Source organism: Ambystoma mexicanum, chromosome 5q, assembly GCF_040938575.1.
Source record: "Ambystoma mexicanum isolate Mex_15411 chromosome 5q, UKY_AmexF1_1, whole genome shotgun sequence".
Taxonomy (NCBI): Eukaryota; Metazoa; Chordata; class Amphibia; order Caudata; family Ambystomatidae; genus Ambystoma; species Ambystoma mexicanum.
Window position 1 is genome coordinate 982,181,414 of NC_090933.1, and position 17,149 is coordinate 982,198,562.

Genomic DNA, 17,149 nt, shown 5'->3' on the forward strand with positions numbered 1-17,149 from the left:
TGGCATGGATTCACATGCGAACCCTCCCTCCTACCCCTCTGCGGATCTTCGCTTGGTCATACTGCCACTTTACGTGCTACCAAATCGGAGGATGGCTGCCAGGGGCGGGGCTTAGGGAGAGCGCAGTCATTGGCTGGGGGCAGTATGACCCAGAGACCAGTGATTGGTTACTACTAAGAAAGACAGATCAGAAACGAAACTGATACTCATTTTTTTTCTTTACCAAGGATTCCCAGCCTGACGACGGGGATTATTCATGAGCATGTGAATCCATGCCAGACCCATGCTGGAGAACAACAGTTACAGGTAAGTAACTTGTTCCTTATCCAGTTTTAGTTTCGAACCCTGCAGCACAACAAATTCACAACACTGTGGGACTGTTTGGCATACAAGGCAATGATAAGTTCTCATTTGTCTTCCGGACCTGTCCAGCAAAAGAGATGCAGAACCCTAGTTTGCACAATATGATTGACATGGTCAGTAGCGACATTACAGTAAATATTGCAAGCAGTGACATGTCTTCAGTTCTCTAGGATACCTTTGGTAAAGACATTAAAATAAGTTTTCATGTGTAAGCAAAAGGGAATAATATGCTGTGCAATATATACGAATTCACTACTATAAACATACAACAACACAATAGTTCAGTAAGCCATGAGGGTTTTTCTTCATAGCAAAAATTGCAAACTAAATCACTTTTAGCGACACGCAATTTCATCAAATCAAGCAACGTGAGATTTGCCCAGGATCACACATTTTGTTAGTGGTGAAATCTATTTGGACGCAGGCTGTGATTTAAGCACTTTACAGATCTTCCCAGTGATAGGTTACACAAATATATTTTAAGGTCTGGGTTTCCAAAAACAAAGTAATTAGTTTTTCTATCAATGCCTTGCAAAGTACACAAATCATATAAGAAACTAAACTGACATTACTGAATTGTTATAGAAATAGTTCAAGCAAAAACACAATAGCTTTATTTTCATCACCTTGAATGCACAGTTGCAGTAGCAGCCTGCAAAGTAATGTGGACCTAAAAACATTTGGTTTTAAAAAAGGTATTCACTGTGAATGAGAATTCCATACAAGGTCATCTGCTTGACATTATTTTACACAGCATACAGCGTTATTCTCCCCTCCCATATCACCCACCAATCACACCTTTTCAGGGACAACAGTCCTTACCCAGGCGCTCCTGTGTCTGGATCATCGTCTGATTGTTTTTTTTTAAATTAGGTTGGCACAAAGCTGAAACTGCGGGTGCTGTTGGTGCTTTGTGCATGCACTCTTATCTAATTTGCTGCATTTTCCTTGTATGGGAACTTTGGCAGCAGGCGCAGCCGTATAGCAGAGTCAGAGAAGAGCACAGAAGCCAGTGAGTGCCTGGTGACGTGCCCGGCGAACTGGCGGTTTGGTTTCCCGTTCGGGAGAAGCTGCGAAGAACCAGTAAGTGTCTGAGGACACTGGGGAGACCAGAGTGCTCCAAATAGACCTAAATTAAGTACCGGTCCACAAATACAAGTGAACCCTGAATTTATTGATTTGCCAACTGAAAGAAAGTTGTTAGTTTAGTGAGCAGAAGTAAACGTTACATCTATTGAATTCCGAACTGAAGGAAAGGTGGTATTAGAGTGAGCACAAGTCAATATTGCATATATTGAGTACCGAATTTAATGGTGAATGAACACTTTAAGTCAAATAGACATATCAAGTGACACACTGCCAGTAAGACGGAATATGAACAGAATTAAAGACGGGTGATGAAACTGAAGAGTTGTTTTGAGCATTGCAAGTGCAAAGAAGAAAAATAAAGAATATGAGTTATATCTGGACAATGTGAGAAAGAGTCACGAGTGTGTGACAAGCCACAAACTGGTATGAAAGAGTGTTGCAAGGCATACAAGTGTGGAAAGTGAAAACCCCAGGCAGTAGAGCCTATAAAGGGTCCAGCAGCTTTTCGGAGATTTATGGTTGCCCGATTAAGTAGGACTTTAGGAAAACTGCTCACTCTAGGCTCCGACTCCATGACCCGCCTACCTGGGTCCCTCTGTAATTTGTACCCACTGGGCCCTTTGCCTTAATTCTGTCACTGCTAGTCCAGGCCAGGGCAGGCTATCCGGGATTGGGTAACCAGCTGTTAGACGTGACAGACTGCACTGTGTGCAAGGTGAATGCAGTGCACACAAAAGGGGTCTGGCGTATGGAGAATGGACCATTTCACAGAGTGCTATACTAGTAATGACCACAATGAGATTCTGGTATGAATAGGGATGGAATATGAAATGTACTGAGAGAAGGCCAAAGCACCTCACTAATAAAAGAAAAAATAGTAAACGCCCCACTACCCCCAGTAGCGTCAATAGGATGAGTGTGAAGGTCTAGCTCCCACAAGCAAAAATTGTTTGTTCCCTTATGAGCGAAGTTAACTGCAAAGTATTGGTGTCAAATAATGCATGCCAGTCTACAAATTGCAGAATCTGTTTCATTTAAGACCCAGTAGCATAACAAAATGCAGTGCACTGATTTATTTAGGAATCTGGTGCACATCTGGATCTCGTGTTGCATAAAATCCCTCTAATGCGGTGCATACATTGCCAAATAAGCATTTTTTGTTCAGGATCTTAAACTTTGTGAATACCATCTATTAGTAAGGCTGAATATGAATAGCCTGTTATTTCGATTCTTTGAGCCCTTTACAACAAGTCTAATTCAGCCTCTAGTCTAGTGTGTCTCTGATGTATGTATAAATGCAAGAGGGTAAACAGTAGAGTCTTGAGCATGGAGAGCTCTCTCAGCATAGCAATTACATCTGTTCAGACATATATAGAGTAGTTTCAAATTGGCCAATCTGGGGCGTTTGGGTGGTCGCTATTGTTGGCATATGCTGGAAAGGTAATCTGGAGGGAGATTGTGCAGGGATTTGTAGAAAAGGCCCTGAATCTTTAAGCGAGTGTTTTTCCCTAATCTGGAAGACGTGTATGGCTATGCAAGAGCAGACATCTACTTAGATCAATACACTGGGAAACTTCACTTACAGATGAGAACAAGCCATTAGCGCCTTTTGTACTTTAGCATAAATGCGCTGCAGTTATTTTTACTTTTCTTAGATTTATTAGTTAATAGATCAGTTTCAGATAGGACCACCTCAAGCCTTCATGCTCATATGGGTACCTTTTTATAGCTCAGAATTCGTATAAATATCCCGATATGGCTAGTCTGGTATTTCCTGCAATTGCAACGGGACCTAAGTTTGGACTTCCATGCTAAACTCACGGTTTAGACAATAACTCTAGCAACACCAGAAGAAGCGACAAGCCTGTCCCAAAATGCGTTTAATTGGGGAAACATTTTTGAGCACGTCAACTTTCTTTGCTCCTAGAAATAAGTACGCGGGATATTCCGGCAGTGTTGTGTTGCCTTCGTTTGAACCTCGTCTTTTTTTTGGGTTTGGATGTCCACACTTTGCTGCTAGTTGCCATTAATATGGTTTTAATATTACTTTTTCAACACATTACATCCTCACATTACACTAGTATATCGTGTTGTTGGGTCGTTGAAGAGTGTTCCATAGGTTCTTTGCCGTCATTTTTTTTATTGGTAATCAATAGATCTCATCAACTTTTCACATCTGTAAAGTAAGATTTACCAACAGAATATCATGTTTTAAAAAGGTACCTTTTTCGTTTTTGTAACGTAAGTACAGTTTTACGCAGTAACATTCTTTTCTTCTATCATGAGCAAATTGGTGGCTTGTTGGACAGGTGCAGAATTGTGGAATTCAGGGTCCTGGATAATAATTTACTACTATTGTAGTACAAATGGGTAATTTTATGTTTTCAAACTGTGGCTTAAACATTTTTCAATTTCAGTTCATATATTTTTTTTAAGGTTCCTAACTTGTTTAAAAAAATCAATTTGTTCACAGACGTGTCTTCAGGAATTACGACGGCAGTTCCCTGGCAGCCACAGAGTAAAGCGATTAACTGGCATGAGATTTGAAGCTATGGAAAGGTAAATTATGAAGCTCTAAATTCAATATTATTATCACAATGTGGTGGAACGGAAAATGCATAGCCTTCACATGGAGGTGCTCGGGTGAAAAGGGTTTGGTAGACCTCAACTGTGTCCCTTGTGCACAAAGTGACCACACTGTTTAAACAGTTGGTATATCCTTCTCCACATATTTTTCGAAAGTTGTAACCCTCACTATGTCTATATTCTAAGAGGGGTTTCCCTGCCTCAAACTTATACTAAAGAATCTGTCAAAATCAAACTCCGTCCTGTGTCATAACCTACTTATACTACAACTAAAGAATAAGCCAACAGAAAGTTCCTTCTCCTGGTATTGGTTCAGACACTCCAATGTACTTCACACCAGAGCCAGGGGGACTAACTCCCTCACCCTGGCGTCACTTGATCAATGGAGTTCGAGTTCCTTCAACTTTCAGGACCAAGAGAATGACTCGCTTTTCCTGGTATTGGTCGGCACATTCCAATATAGTTCACTACAAAGCCAGGGGGAATGACTCCCATCCCCTGGTGTCTCTTGAGTGTATCAAAAGGGCTTTCATTCTCCACCCTTCTCCTGGTGTTTGAGAGTTATTTCTTCCGCCCCTTCTCGTGGAATTAGCAAAGTCCCTAATCCTTCTCTGGCCTCAGTGGACTTTTCACTGCCACTGTGACAAGGATGCTTTCCTCTGATGCTTAGTATTCTTATGTCGAGGTCTCAGTCCCTACTCTGGTGGTCAGTGGGCGTGTTGCTGCCACTGCGACGAGGACATTCTCCTCGGATGCTCGGCCTACCCCTCTCAATAGTTTTTTTGTTACTACTGAGCAGGCGGAAAGCCACTCAAGCCTCTCTCTTACACCCCGGGTTCCCTCTGGGTGTCTCGTACCTTCCGTTACCTTCTCTGGGTACTCTGGTATGCACCGGGACTTCCTGGGACTGGGGTGCGTCTCTCCGGCTCTTTGGGCTCCTTTTCTCTGCTTCCGCAGCGGCTCCACGCTCTAATGGACTGCGCTACTCTCACTTCCTGCTTCCTGTTTGAGCCCGCTCCAGCTGGACACGCAGAGAACTCCCTCAGTGATTCTCTGGCATCCCCGGTTAGCAGACAGGGTTTGAAACTCCTGCTCTGGATGGTTTCCACACCTGCTGCCTCTCCCGGCTGGGCTAGACCAAATCTTCAGTCCTTCTCTTCTTATGCATTTGTTGCCAGTCTCACCCTGGCGGATTGTCAAAGTCCTTTGTTGTTCTCGATAGGTGGATCTTCATGCAGTACTAGCACAGTCAGTAATCTTCATGTCTTCTGTGCTCTTCTTCATCCTGGTACTTTGTTTTAGCTGTTTCTCCTACACTACAGAAATACATGGTTCTACTCAGTAGGAAGTGGTTTGGAGTGGAGGGGGTTGGAGGTTGGTGGTTAGGGAAGGTTGGGGTGTGATGTTTGCCAAAAGGCTGTACCCTAGGTGATTTATCTTATCCCCAGAGGGGGGAGTCCCTCCCCATGAGGTCCTCCCGCATTAAACCACCCCCACAGGGACTATTGGGTAGTGGCTGCACCTCCCTAGCATCATGGAAAAGGGCTCCCCCTTGGGGAGAAGTGACGATACTTAGTGCCCCGGCATACCAACTTCACATACTCCAAAGAGCCCAAAGTGCTGCTACAAAACGACTCCTTGCTCTGGGTCAAAGAGACCACATCTCTCCAGCTCTCTGAACCCTCCACTGTCTCCCAGTCGGACGAAGAGCCACCTTCAAGACCCTGTGCATCACTCACAGTGCAGTGCACAAGACCGGCCCATTATACCTGCATGAAAAGATAAAACCATACCTCCCATCCCGCACCCTAAGATCTAGCACTGCCCTACTTCTAGTGATGCTGATAACATTGCATGGTTGATCAGCAGGCTACCCCATTTTGGCTGCAGTGCCATTATGGAAATATCAAAAACTGATAGAAAAGACTTTGAAAAATTGAATCAAGTTCTCATCTTAAAGTTTGGGAAGAGTCCTGCCCAATACTTGATATTCAGGCAATACAAGAATAAGGAAAATAATACTTGGCTATCATATGTTACTGATTCTTTGAAAAATGTTTGTGGCTGGTTTGAGGGTTACAAGGTTAACCACCTTTGAGGGCATGATGAACTTGGTCATGTTTGAACACATTTTTGCTTCCTGCTCTTGTTCTCCCAGTCATATGGGAAGCTCGTTCACCAAACCTCAGCAGCCGAAACCTTCATTCTTGGCTGTTGAGAGGATGAGATGCAGGGAGTTGGATTTGTTGAACAACGTCCTGAATGCGCTCCTTTTTCTTTTCAGGATACCCCCGCCATTCCCCATGCATTATTGGCATATTGTCATACCTTCCCTTAACCACCTAGGAAAATAACTGAAAACACTTTCACAGGATCTTTATACAAGTCCTTATAGTCTGACTTGCCTTTCAAGACCTCTGAAAACACCTTTCCAGAGTCTGCATACAATTCCTCAAGAACTGACCTGCCTTTCAAAATCACTGAGAACCCTTTTTCAGACTTTGCATACAAGTTATCAGAAACTGACTACCATTGCACTAAAAACGAAAATAGTGTGACTAAGAAGATGCGCCAAGTAATAAAGATCACAGGGGGCCTGACGCACACACTACGGCAAGTTGTTGCAGGAACAAGTCTGATGTGGGGAGATTTAGACCAGTTGACGGGCGGACAGAGGCTGCAGAATGCTGCTTCTCTCTGCTGACCGAGGGGCTGTGGGGCTGGTGTGGTGTCTGTGGAGCCAACCGGCTTGCTGCTAAGGAAGAGAGGAGTGGACTGTAAGAGAGCATATAGTGCGACAACACCAGAAGCAAACTAAACAGATGAGCGGGAGCTGCAAGAGTCAGAGAAGCAGTGGCGGCTGGAGGGAGCGAAAAGTCGAAGGACCGCCATAGGCTTGCCGTGGGAGAACCAACATAAGCCAGCAAGAGCCGTTGACTCCACCCAAGGGAATAGGGGCCACTGCGGCGTATTGGCAACCCTCCTAAAACCGAATACACGTGAATGAAGTATAATAATAATAATAATTTAGTAGCATTTATATAGCGCTACAAACCTCGGTATCTGAGCGCTGCTTATTATTACCCACGGTGTGTGGTGCTCATTTATCGACCTCAGAAGGATGAAAGGCTGAGATTGGCCCTGCTGGGATTCGAAATTGCATTAGCAGGATCTGCACAGATGTCAAAGCGAGCACTCTACTCGCTGTGCTATTGGTCTGGCTGTATATGAAGGAGAACAAACAAATACATATTTCAGAAGAAGCAGAACAGAATACATATAAAAAAACTGAAGTTTGTGAGTGTATGCAGTACACCTATAAGAGAAGTCCTTGCAGGGTAGTATACCAGGTGGATTCAGGACAAGGTGGAACAAATATAAGAGACTATCAAGTTTGTAAGTGTGCACAGAGCTCACATGAGAAAACCCCTGGCGGGAGAGAATACCAGGCAGATGCAAGTGTGTACATATGAGAAAAGCCCTGGCAGGAAAGTATACCAGGTTGATGCAAGTTGAAAGCATTGCAATGAATACTAGGGAGTCATCATTGATCTGTCTCCTCCCATGTGTCCATGGAAAGGCAGCCGCTACCTGATCCTGACCCTGGGGGTGGCATCCTATGGGTGTATCACATGGGAGGAGATGGCTGTCAGGGGGAGGTGGTTACTCCCACAGGAGGAATGCTGTATTCTTCCCTTTCGAGTGAAGAAGAAACCCCAATATCAGAGTCTTTGATGGCATGTTGCCATTATTCAGTACCCTTCAATGTTAAAAACCTGTAAACCCTGTTTGTTATGGGGTTCCATAGATGAAGGAGTGAAAACCCGACTCGGGAATCGAGAGAGCCTGTGCCTCGCTTGGGAAGCCTGCCCGACGAAAACTTAATTGCAGCTGAACCATACACCAGCGAGTCAACCCAGAGAAGTTGGGGGCCCGGGACGTGCTATCAGGTTAACAAATACTTGGGTAGTCATTTTGAATACCGTCCAAGTAGAATTGAAGGACAAGGGCAAAAAGGGTATAATTCTCCTTACATGAGATGTCAATTTGGAGAACCCTGGAACCTGCATGGCCATAAACCAAGGGAGATTAAGTGAGAGATAAAAGGGCATAGCTTGTAGAATTTGCCTTACATGAGATGTCACTTTGGGGGAAACCTGGAAAAAGCATTGTCAAAACCAAAAGACACTAAAAAAGAAGTTGACAGAACATGAACACCCCCCATATTTGGGATATCAATAAGGGGGGCATTGAAACAAGTGTACCTGGAGTCAACAAGGTATAAATAGTGAAGAAATGCAATTGTTCTACTTTAAAGGAAAGTGAACATTGTAGCAAAGGCCTGGTGTATGATACGCTTCAGGCAGTCTGCCATTTTTGGAAAGAGAGACCTGGCAGGAGAGTACACCAGGGGATCTGTCTGAACCAGAAGGGGGCAATTCTTTTTTTTAATGTATTTATTATTTTCTTTTTTTTATTTGGCTGGCTGATAGAATCAACCTTTCAAATATACAATAACATTAAACTTGGGTAAAACACATTTTACGCCATTTACAACATTTAAAAGCCACACATTCACGGACTTAGAGGAGTACGTTTACCAATTTACAAGACAAAGTCAAAAAGGAAATAGCAGGAGATTAAGTTAAAAAAAACAATTCTTTTTAACAATGCATACATGCTTACCGACTATATTAACATTTCTTCTTTAGATTGTGGTCTTTATATTTACCTTTACGTATGGTAACAATAATACTAGATGGTGTATTATCGCTATTCTTACTGCATATCTTGTACTGGAGAAGATGTTCCGCCATATTTCATTGGGATTTGCAGGTCTGTACAGATTTAATAATTTTTTTTTTGACAACTTTATTTAAAGATTTATCAAAAGAAATGCATATCATTCCAAAACAACAATTATGATAACAAGAAAACGACAAATAAAACAAAAAAAGCATTATACAAGTTGATACAAATAGTACAGAATAAATAAGAAAAACCTATCAATTATCTCTACTAATCGCAGCAAACCTAATTTGAAATAACTAGCCAAAAATCAGAGGAAAACAAGAGAAAAAAAAAACACAAACACACAACCACACAACACAAGACACACTATAAAAAGAACACAATAGTAAATTAACCACTCTGAAACAAAAACCATCGCCCATTAGCACTTAATTAACACATTAGTTCATTAAAAGCCTCCCACTGTTCCTTATAAAATTCTTTAATAATTTAATGAAGTGCGCTTGTCGTTGTGAGACTAGTGCTGGACAATTAACATTTGGATGTTGTAAAGTCTCTTTTTGGGTCCGATCAAGACAGAAACGGCAAAGATTAATCTCTTTGGGTAAAAGGCCTCTTCTAGTTAGAATGTCTCTTGTATGCCACAGATTCAATCTAAAGCGTAGATACTGTTGTCTGGTCTGTGGTGAGGGGCACTCTACCAAATAGTCTGCTGTTTGTTTCATTTTCTTATAGCCAAACAACAAGGTGTTAATCTTTGTAAGTGGTGCATTTCTCATGATTACACAACCAGTCACTGCTGTAATTTGACCTTTGCTCGATTAGGGTTCTTTAACTAAAGATCTAACTAAATGTTTGCATCTGCCAGACCATTTAATACACAATCACGCCATTTTTGCGGAAAGAGAAGTTCAGATAATATCAGTTGGTAAGCTACCACACTTAGAATATTATTTACTTCAAGTCCTACCATATATTTCCTAAAAAAAACTACACATTTTCCACAATACATGGACCGATAGAGACAGCAAAACTAATTCATATCGCAGTATAGGTAGTGGGGTACAAAATGGTAAATTCATCACACTCTTCCAAAATTGTGCTTCAAGTAAATCCCATTGCTGCTGCGTATTATAGGGAGTTGTCTCTGCTCCATAAGTAAAAATAGGAATGACTTTGTCGATAGAACATCAAAATATGACTATATGAAAATTTGACATATTTATATGCAAGTATCTTAGCTTGTAAAGTTAATGTAGCTAGTTTATGATTCAAAGTTTGCATATATGGCATGTTAGACATAGAGTTATGTATGATCATACCCAAATACTTGTATTCAGCTACTCTTAACAGTTTTGTGTCTTGCAGGCTCCATCTATATTTAATGGGGCGAGTCAACCGCCAAGTTGTTTTATATACCTGTTGTTGATCAACAGAAACTTAAGGAACTGATATGCTTGAATATAAAAACTGAGTGAAGAGAAATGCAAGGGAAGGGAACCACCCTCTGGAATAATGAACTCTTCCCTTCTGGAACTTATTGTGCTGGAGTTACGCATTTCCATTTTGAACATTTGTACACTACTAAAGGCCAAATATGTTTTCCCTTTTCACCTTCGAGTGAGGGCCAGAATAGTACTTTGGACACAGGGCGGTTTGCTTTCGAGATTCTCCCTTAGATTTGGTTTTAGGTAGGGAAACACCTCTTAGAGCAGGGAGAGAGAGGCATTTTCCAACCCTCTTTTATTTTAATAGAAGTTTTTGACGAAGCCATGAATCCCCTATGTCCGCGGCTCATTTGTGGCTCCCCACAATATACATACATGAAGTTCTAGTTATCTCTAAATGTAGTGTGCACAGTGGAATAACCTGTCGAATATTGCTGAATCACTGGAATATATTGGTGGAACCTTTGCAGACTGAGTGACTCTGTATCAGCCATCTTAATCTCTCATCCGACTCACATTTCTTGGTGATCCGAACATCTGGTTAGACACCCCCATGACCCATCATCGCCTTGACGACATGAAATCCCTCAGTTTGACCCAACTCATATCGGTCCCCACACACATTGCAGGTCACACCTTAGATGTAATGTTCAGTTCGGCCAACCTGATCTTTTCCCCTCTTACCAGCCCCCTCATCTGGACTGGTCACTCTATCCTTTTCTCAACCCATAAACCCCATCCCTCCCAACCTCCCACCCCTTGCTGCCTCCCCCAGGATCCTGCTCTGGAACGGATCTATCTGCCACCCTACTCTCCTCCCTTCCCAATGTCCCCCTCCATGGAGGAACATCCTCCCCAGACCATTTTGACCAATGGATCCCAGATGCTCTGTCTCCTGAACCCCCACAAAACTCTGTTCCCACCGCACAGGTCCTTCCCCCAGGTGTTTTCAGCCCTCGCCTCAAATTCCTCAAAACCTTCAACCATCGCCTGAAATGACACTGGCGGATCAACCCTTCGCCCAAAACAAAGACACTATGGCTAGACAGACGAGATCTTACAGATTCTAAATTAGAAAAGCCAAACATGCCTTCTACATCTCTCGCAAAGAACCCCACAAGATTATCACAGAGTTTTCAAGACCCCGCCTCTGTTATTCCTGCTCTTTCCCCTGTCACCCAGGCACTGTGCAACACCCTCTTTTGAACATTACTTCAACAAAGCCTTTGAAAGGAGCCTCCCCTTTCATGATAAACTAACACCCCTTTGCATCCCACCATGACCGCCCCACTTCCGCCGACTCGCACCCTGTTAAACTCTGTCTCTGCAATCTCCCATCCTCAGTTTTTCAAGGCCCCTCTCCAAAAGCCGCCCCTCGTCTTCCCCGAGAGATCCCTGTCCTTGGTCCTCCTCAAAAACATTCTCTCCTTAACCTGTGCAGGCACCCTGCCCAGATATATAATCAACCACTCACTAACAGCTGGGATCTTCCCACCAGTTTACAAAACTACTCACGTCCAACTACTACTAAAATAAGCCCTCTCTCCACCCCCTCCTCGCCTCCAATTTCCACCCCATCTCCAACAACCGCTTCATAGCCATATTTTTAGATACTCCATACTCCCCGCTCAGCCTCTTCATCAAATCCCACAGCTTCTTGACTCTGCCCCGTCTGGCTTCAGACACCTTCATGGAACTGAATCCTCCCTTGTCTCTATCTGGGACGACCTGAAAAGAACAGCAGACTCTGAAGGCTACGCTAATCTCATCCTCCTTGACCTCTCAGCAGCCTTCGACACGATCAACCACTCGATATTTAGATGGATCTCCTCTTTCCTCTCCAACCGTTCCCAAATCGTCTTTCTCCATCCTTTCTCCTCACCTCACGCACCCAGTCCCCCACGGAGTCCCTCAGTGAGCCTCTCCACACGCTCATCCGTTCCCACAATCACACCTGTTACTATGCTGACGACACTCGATCATCCTCAAGATTCCGAACTCCCCCCTCCCACCTCACCCAGACCTGGCATCCTGTCTCTCATACATTGACCTCTGGATGATGAGCAACCACCTGCTGCTCAACTCTGGAAAAACCTAAATCCTAATCTGCGGCAAAATGGCTCTCCTTCCCCAACCTATCCCTTGGACACATTCATTAAGGCCTGTGCCCACTGCATCCCCTCAGTCAAAAATCTAGGATGCACTTTTAGCTTGGAGCTTACCCTCTCCCGTCACATTAGTGCAGTCTCCCGATCATGCACCTTCCACCGCCACATCCTCAAGTGGATCTTTCCTCATCTATCCTACCCCCATAGAGTTTCCGCAATCATGGCCATAAACCTCTCGCGCCAAGACTACTCTAGCTCCCTCTAGCTAGTCGCGCCTACATACCATCTCAGAAAGCAAGCTCCAACAAATGTAAAACTCTGCAGCAAGGCTCCTCCTTGCACTTTCCCCCGGAAAACACATCTCCCCTGCACTCAGGAGACTCAACTGGCTGCCTATTAGCCAGGGGGCCTCCTTCAAAGCCATCTGCATTACCCACTGCGCCATTCACAAGAAATGCCCATCATTCCTCCAAAACAAGCTCTCACGCTACCTCCCCACCAGAATCCTCAGATCAGGCTCCGCACACCTCCTGGTAGTCTCGTTTCTCAAGGTCTCCACATTAGGAGGTGCCTGTTTCTCCGTCCTCATACCCATATACTGGAACTCTCTACCCTATGCTCTCCGCCTCATAGATGATCACCTGTCCCTTAGGAAAGCTCTTAAAACCTGGCTGTCCCGCCTATGCCCTGACTTCCTGATCCCCCTGCTTCCCTGCGGCCTCTCCCCACCACTTGCACACAAGTTTCAACCAGCAGCCCCCACACACTACCCCCACCTGTCCCTCTGTCAGTTACTAAACTGTTCTCTCATTTCATGCACTTTGCCCCGACACCTCCAACCCCTACTTGGGGGCCACTAACAACACATAGAGGACTCAGGAAGGTATTCCAGTAATCAACACTTGGAATGAATCTTGAACTCATATGGGCTTTGAGGGTGGGCATTGCATCGTACTAAAAATGCACCTTGGGAAAATCACGGACTGACAATCATGCACTTCGGTTCCCTTGCCCGTGGCTTGCTCTGCATGCAACCCCTAAGCACAGCTGGGCCGCCGCATGTAATCACGAAATTGGGACCTTGTTTTGCACTAGAAGGAACAAGGGTTGGCACTTTTTTTAAGACCCTCTCTGAGGCTGAGTATTAGGCGTTCATCTAGCACTCATCTGTGAAACGTAGCACTGCTCCTTGCACATAGATGGAACCCACGATGTTTGTACAGCGAACTCATTTTCTCTTCTCGCACACACCACCTTCGCAACTTAGTGGAAGGCCCAGGGTCTGCCCTGTCTTTCTGCCCTTTGGGGTAAATGTTCTCCTGAAGTGCCAGTCATTAAGATTGACAGAGGATAGCAGAATCCCAATTCATCTGTAACAAAGTGCTGAAAAGGGGTATCATGGTAACATGTAATGTTTCTGTACAAAACTATTCAAATGCAATATGAAATGCGAAATTGACGATACATTTGTTGATGGTTGTATTTTTGGGGCGTGTTCTGCTATGAATTAAAATATCAAAATAAACTTTGCCACAACACAGATGTGAACGATTATGTTACTATACAATTATAGGATTTATGTCTCTGCTACTATGATTATCTCATCTTTTGTCATTACTTGGTTTTCATTGACAATTTAAAGTGAGAAGGATGATGTTTCTCAATGTGTCGGAGAGTGTTTTTTTTTCTCCAAAATGCATTTTGACTGTAGAATAAGCCCATTTGATCTATAAAACGTTTTTGTTATCGTTTTTTTCTGTGAAAGATTTAATTTGGATTTTGTTTAAAATGTAATTAGTGTACAAGTTGTAGGTTTCAAATGGTAGGGCTGAAACAGAATGAATTGTTGTATTCATTTGACGGCATTTAAACAATGTGCCTCCACAATCCAGTGAAACTGTGCCGTTGTTCGAATTTCCTTGAATGGGCACAAGACAAATTCTAATCCAAACGCACATTAGAAAAATCAGGTGTCAAACTGAATGCATGTTTTCTTTTAAAAAAATCTGAACAGCGCTCCTTTTGTGACACTAGTGCCTATCCTGTTGCATTGGTATCTGACCTTTTGAAAAACATTTTCCAGAATGGATTTTAAGTTTCTTTTTTGGAACAGGTATGATGAAGCTCTACAAATATATGATCGAATACTGCAAGAAGATCCAACTAACACAGTAAGTTCAGTGGTTTTCCTAAAACATGTAATTTGAGAGATCTTTGTACAAGAAATATCCACAAATATAACAATTGTGTACTTGTAATTGAAAACACAATGAATTTGAATTGCGTTCTTCTAGTCATGCAGCTTACTAATTAAACATTCTTCATGTGAAAGGTGGTCTGAGGACAGAAGCAACATGTTTATGCCAATCTGGAGACAACAAGAATGCGATTTAGATGAGCGGTTCTGTTAAATTGGAATGTGCTTGAAGTTGTCTTGGTGTAACACTTTTCTTTTTTTTGTCTACGCCTACTGAAAATCTGATTCATGTTAGCACCTCTTTCCTGACGGGTGATAAACATCAAATCATTTGGCAGTCAATACATCATATTCAATAGAGCTAGTTACTGTTCGTTTAGGTATAGACATTTGTTTTCTATTGGGTGTCCTTTACACCATTTTTTCCAGTTCATCATCACTAAACTTGCATATAGTTGGAAGTGAAATGTCTCTCCCTGTCGGACAATTTCATATATTGTCACACTGCCTGTAGGTCGCTTTCCCAGGGCCCTGAAAGTTGCTAGCCTACCAGCAATAGCGTATTATTGCTCTGTGTTGGGGGATTGCAACAATAATTACAAGCGGCAATTCATCCCTCATCACCTCTCCTCCTCCTTGGCTCTGGTCAGAGTGAAGTAATTCTAACCCACCACTCCAAGCTCTGGCTTTCTTTCTCTATGGATCGCTAGCTCCTGCAGAAGACTGAATTATAACTTTCCACGGGATATGAACTCTTTTTCCTTCTGGCAGTCACAGACTTTGGTTGGGAGCTGGTTTACAGGCCCCTTCAGGCTATGACCAAATCCTCTTCCCCTGACAGTCCCTAGATGTTGCCAGGTCCTGGGCTGCAATAGTCAGCAGCCTCTTTGTAGCACGCTCTCCTCCCTCTCTCGTGTCTGGGAGTTAGAGGGCTCAAAAATGAGATTTGATAAATCTGGTGTGTGTGAGTGTGTGTCTGTCTGTCTGTCTGTCTGTCTACATATATTTGACCGAGTGTGGGCTTTTTCTATACCATCCATGTATTTTATTCTACTCTACGTGCAACCCTCATCTAACTTTTTCAGTGCACTATGTACTTATTGTGTGTGTGTAATTGTCCTTCTTCGACCATGAATTCACAGTGGAATCTGGGGTGCATTTGGTTTGGTTCATGTGGCATAGCCCATTCTTTTGGTCGTTTCCCTTATTATTTAAGGGCTGCCTTTACATTCTGTGCACTTTATTTATTGGCTTACTTTGCTCATCCCGTATTTCTTGTTTGGCTTCAGGTTGGGTTGATTTCTGCCCCCCCATTCCAATATGGCCGCCATTGAATCCATGCACCCTTCGTTCAATTGACACAGTGAAAGGACTACATGATTTTATATCTATGCTTTGGTCCTTTTTTCCTTTACGTGACCAAGCGCTGAGTTGAGCGTGAAACGCGTTGTCTGCAGGTCGTGCCTACGGGCGTCCTGCCTCTGTTTCTGCTGCTTTCCCAGCCGTGTTTTTTACACATTTTTGTGTTCGTTTCATAGAATTTTGTTATCACCTTCCTCGTGTGAGCTGCGCTTTTTTTCTTTTTGGACTCTTCCATCTGATCCGCAGAGAGTGCGGTCTTCCCTCTCTCCTCCCTTTTCCTTTGAATATATATATATATATGTGTGTGTATATATGTATATAATATAACCATTGGATTACCCTGTAACTCGTGTGACAAATGGGTATATGTAAAAACAAAATAAACAGGTTTTGTCACATTGGATGAATCCCCAATTGTTTAAAATGTAGAATACATCTATAGCGAACTGTGTAAAAACTGAGACTAGAGTAAATGTGATTTTCATTAGCATTTTATTACACACAACTCATGTCAATTTCTAAACACTAGGCAATTTGACAAAAAGAAAAATTGCATGCAAGACCGACTAGATCGTATATTAGTGGTTGCAAGATTGGGAAATTAATGACTACGTGTTGCGTGATGTTTGGAAAGCACAGTTCGCAGTTAAAATCATTAATGTTCCTTTACTTGTAAAGAAATGAATAAAAACATGTTGTGGGATGTTCGGAAAGCATTGTTCGCATGTAAAATCATAATGTGCACTTTAATTTTTTAAATATGCTCCTTATTGTGCCAGAAAATAATGCAATCGCGTAGGAAATAAAGATAAGCCATTGAAAAACGCGTTTGCAAAGCAGGAAATAAGCGCAATGTTAGAGGAAAAGCAATATTCTCCAGCATGGGGTCTGGCATGTATTCACATGCTCATGAATATTCCCCGTCGTCAGGCCGGGAATCCTTGCTATAGAAAAAATCAGTATCAGTTTTGTTTCTGATCTGTCTGTCTTAGTAGTAACCAATCACTGGTCTCTGGGTCTTACTGCCCCCAGCCAATGACTGCCCTCTCTCTGGCAGCCATCCTCAGATTTTTACCGCACGTTCAAGTGTTGGGAGTCCTCGTGTTGTAGCTCTCAAGCTTTTGCTGTGTTTTCGCGCTTTTTCAGGAGATTTTTCTCATTTTTCGGTAAATAGAGCCTCAAGCTCCACCGTTTCTAACTCCGATCAACGGGGACCCGTTTCATAGTTTTCTACGCCCCGCAAG

General features: G+C 43.0%; 1 protein-coding gene across 1 annotated transcript in view; it reads left to right on the plus strand.

The window, feature by feature from the left end:
• Positions 1–17,149, plus strand: part of EMC2 (ER membrane protein complex subunit 2) — a 376,010-nt gene that overhangs the window by 108,513 nt on the left and 250,348 nt on the right. The window contains exons 4-5 of the mRNA XM_069621506.1: positions 3,926–4,011; positions 14,460–14,517. Of these exons, the coding sequence (XP_069477607.1) occupies positions 3,926–4,011; positions 14,460–14,517 (144 nt within the window). The remainder of the gene's footprint in view (positions 1–3,925; positions 4,012–14,459; positions 14,518–17,149) is intronic.